At 38.6% G+C, this 2,500-nt stretch overlaps 1 protein-coding gene across 1 annotated transcript in view; it reads right to left on the bottom strand.

Moving 5' to 3' along the window:
- Positions 1 to 2,500, bottom strand: part of LOC306823280 (immunoglobulin superfamily DCC subclass member 3) — a gene marked incomplete at its 3' end in the record, with an annotated part of 18,447 nt that overhangs the window by 14,796 nt on the left and 1,151 nt on the right. Inside the window, exons 4-5 of the mRNA XM_079342734.1 lie at positions 452 to 589; positions 205 to 363 (exon numbers count right to left, since the gene is read on the bottom strand). Of these exons, the coding sequence (XP_079198860.1) occupies positions 205 to 363; positions 452 to 589 (297 nt within the window). The remainder of the gene's footprint in view (positions 1 to 204; positions 364 to 451; positions 590 to 2,500) is intronic.

Genomic DNA, 2,500 nt, shown 5'->3' with positions numbered 1-2,500 from the left:
CCGTGAGCTGAAACTTTGCTCACCTTTAGTTTGAGCATGTAGCATTTTAACACTACATGGGAGGTTAGCAGGACCCATACTCTCTGACGCTGTCACAGCTCTGTGATAACAACCTGCTCACTTTACCACTGTCCTTCACTTGTACATCCCATAATACTACTGCAGTCCTGTGTGTATCCAGCGTTGTTTGTGTTCTTTGTGTACCTTGTACTACGAGTCGTCCGAGTGCAGTTCTTCTGGACCTGCTGCCAGGTCGATTAGCTGAACACACGTAGACTCCCGAGTGCTGCAGTGTGGCATCAGAGATCATGAGGTTACCTGTCCCCAACACCTGGATCCCCTCCACACCGATGGACCGCCCGTCTGACAAACACACACACATGCATGATGTTGATATGGGTACTACACTAACAGGAACGCTGACAGACTTACGATCATTCACTGATCTCACCGAGTCTGCTCCAGGACACGATGGGTCGCGGGTTTCCTGTGGCGATGCATTCCAGGATGGCCGTCTGGTGCACGTTGATAGTGAGGTTCTGAGGACCTGAAAGGATAACGGGTTCCCTGTAGATCCTGGATCCTGCAACTGGACCAGAACCACAGAAATGTGTGAGCAAAGAAGTTTGGTGTTATTAAACCCTGAGTTTGATCTTATTAAACCCTGAGTTTAGTCTGATTAAACCCTGAGTTTAGTCTCATTAAACCCTGAGTTTAGTCTTATTAAACCCTGAGTTTAGTCTGATTAAACCCTGAGTTTAGTCTTATTAAACCCTGAGTTTAGTCTGATTAAACCCTGAGTTTAGTCTGATTAAACCCTGAGTTTAGTCTGATTAAACCCTGAGTTTAGTCTGATTAAACCCTGAGTTTAGTCTTATTAAACCCTGAGTTTAGTCTGATTAAACCCTGAGTTTAGTCTCATTAAACCCTGAGTTTAGTCTGATTAAACCCTGAGTTTAGTCTCATTAAACCCTGAGTTTAGTCTGATTAAACCCTGAGTTTAGTCTTATTAAACCCTGAGTTTAGTCTTATTAAACCCTGAGTTTAGTCTTATTAAACCCTGAGTTTAGTCTGATTAAACCCTGAGTTTAGTCTGATTAAACCCTGAGTTTAGTCTCATTAAACCCTGAGTTTAGTCTGATTAAACCCTGAGTTTAGTCTTATTAAACCCTGAGTTTAGTCTTATTAAACCCTGAGTTTAGTCTTATTAAACCCTGAGTTTAGTCTGATTAAACCCTGAGTTTAGTCTCATTAAACCCTGAGTTTAGTCTGATTAAACCCTGAGTTTAGTCTTATTAAACCCTGAGTTTAGTCTTATTAAACCCTGAGTTTAGTCTTATTAAACCCTGAGTTTAGTCTTATTAAACCCTGAGTTTAACCCTGAGTTTAGTCTCATTAAACCCTGAGTTTAGTCTTATTAAACCCTGAGTTTAGTCTTATTAAACCCTGAGTTTAGTCTCATTAAACCCTGAGTTTAGTCTCATTAAACCCTGAGTTTAGTCTTATTAAACCCTGAGATTAGTCTCATTAAACCCTGAGTTTAGTCTTATTAAACCCTGAGTTTAGTCTTATTAAACCCTGAGTTTAGTCTCATTAAACCCTGAGTTTAGTCTTCTTAAACCCTGAGTTTAGTCTCATTAAACCCTGAGTTTAGTCTCATTAAACCCTGAGTTTAGTCTCATTAAACCCTGAGTTTAGTCTTATTAAACCCTGAGTTTAGTCTCATTAAACCCTGAGTTTAGTCTCATTAAACCCTGAGTTTAGTCTTATTAAACCCTGAGTTTAGTCTCATTAAACCCTGAGTTTAGTCTTATTAAACCCTGAGTTTAGTCTGAGTAAACCCTGAGTTTAGTCTGATTAAACCCTGAGTTTAGTCTTATTAAACCCTGAGTTTAGTCTCATTAAACCCTGAGTTTAGTCTCATTAAACCCTGAGTTTAGTCTCATTAAACCCTGAGTTTAGTCTCATTAAACCCTGAGTTTAGTCTGATTAAACCCTGAGTTTAGTCTCATTAAACCCTGAGTTTAGTCTTATTAAACCCTGAGTTTAGTCTTATTAAACCCTGAGTTTAGTCTCATTAAACCCTGAGTTTAGTCTCATTAAACCCTGAGTTTAGTCTCATTAAACCCTGAGTTTAGTCTGATTAAACCCTGAGTTTAGTCTTATTAAACCCTGAGTTTAGTCTGATTAAACCCTGAGTTTAGTCTCATTAAACCCTGAGTTTAGTCTCATTAAACCCTGAGTTTAGTCTTATTAAACCCTGAGTTTAGTCTGATTAAACCCTGAGTTTAGTCTTATTAAACCCTGAGTTTAGTCTCATTAAACCCTGAGTTTAGTCTTATTAAACCCTGAGTTTAGTCTGATTAAACCCTGAGTTTAGTCTTATTAAACCCTGAGTTTAGTCTCATTAAACCCTGAGTTTAGTCTTATTAAACCCTGAGTTTAGTCTTATTAAACCCTGAGTTTAGTCTCATTAAACCCTGAGTTTAGTCTCATTAAA

Source organism: Symphodus melops, assembly GCF_947650265.1.
Source record: "Symphodus melops genome assembly, chromosome: 5".
Taxonomy (NCBI): domain Eukaryota; kingdom Metazoa; phylum Chordata; class Actinopteri; order Labriformes; family Labridae; genus Symphodus; species Symphodus melops.
Note: the sequence above shows the minus strand (reverse complement) of the source record. Positions and strands in the feature narration are given on the sequence as shown.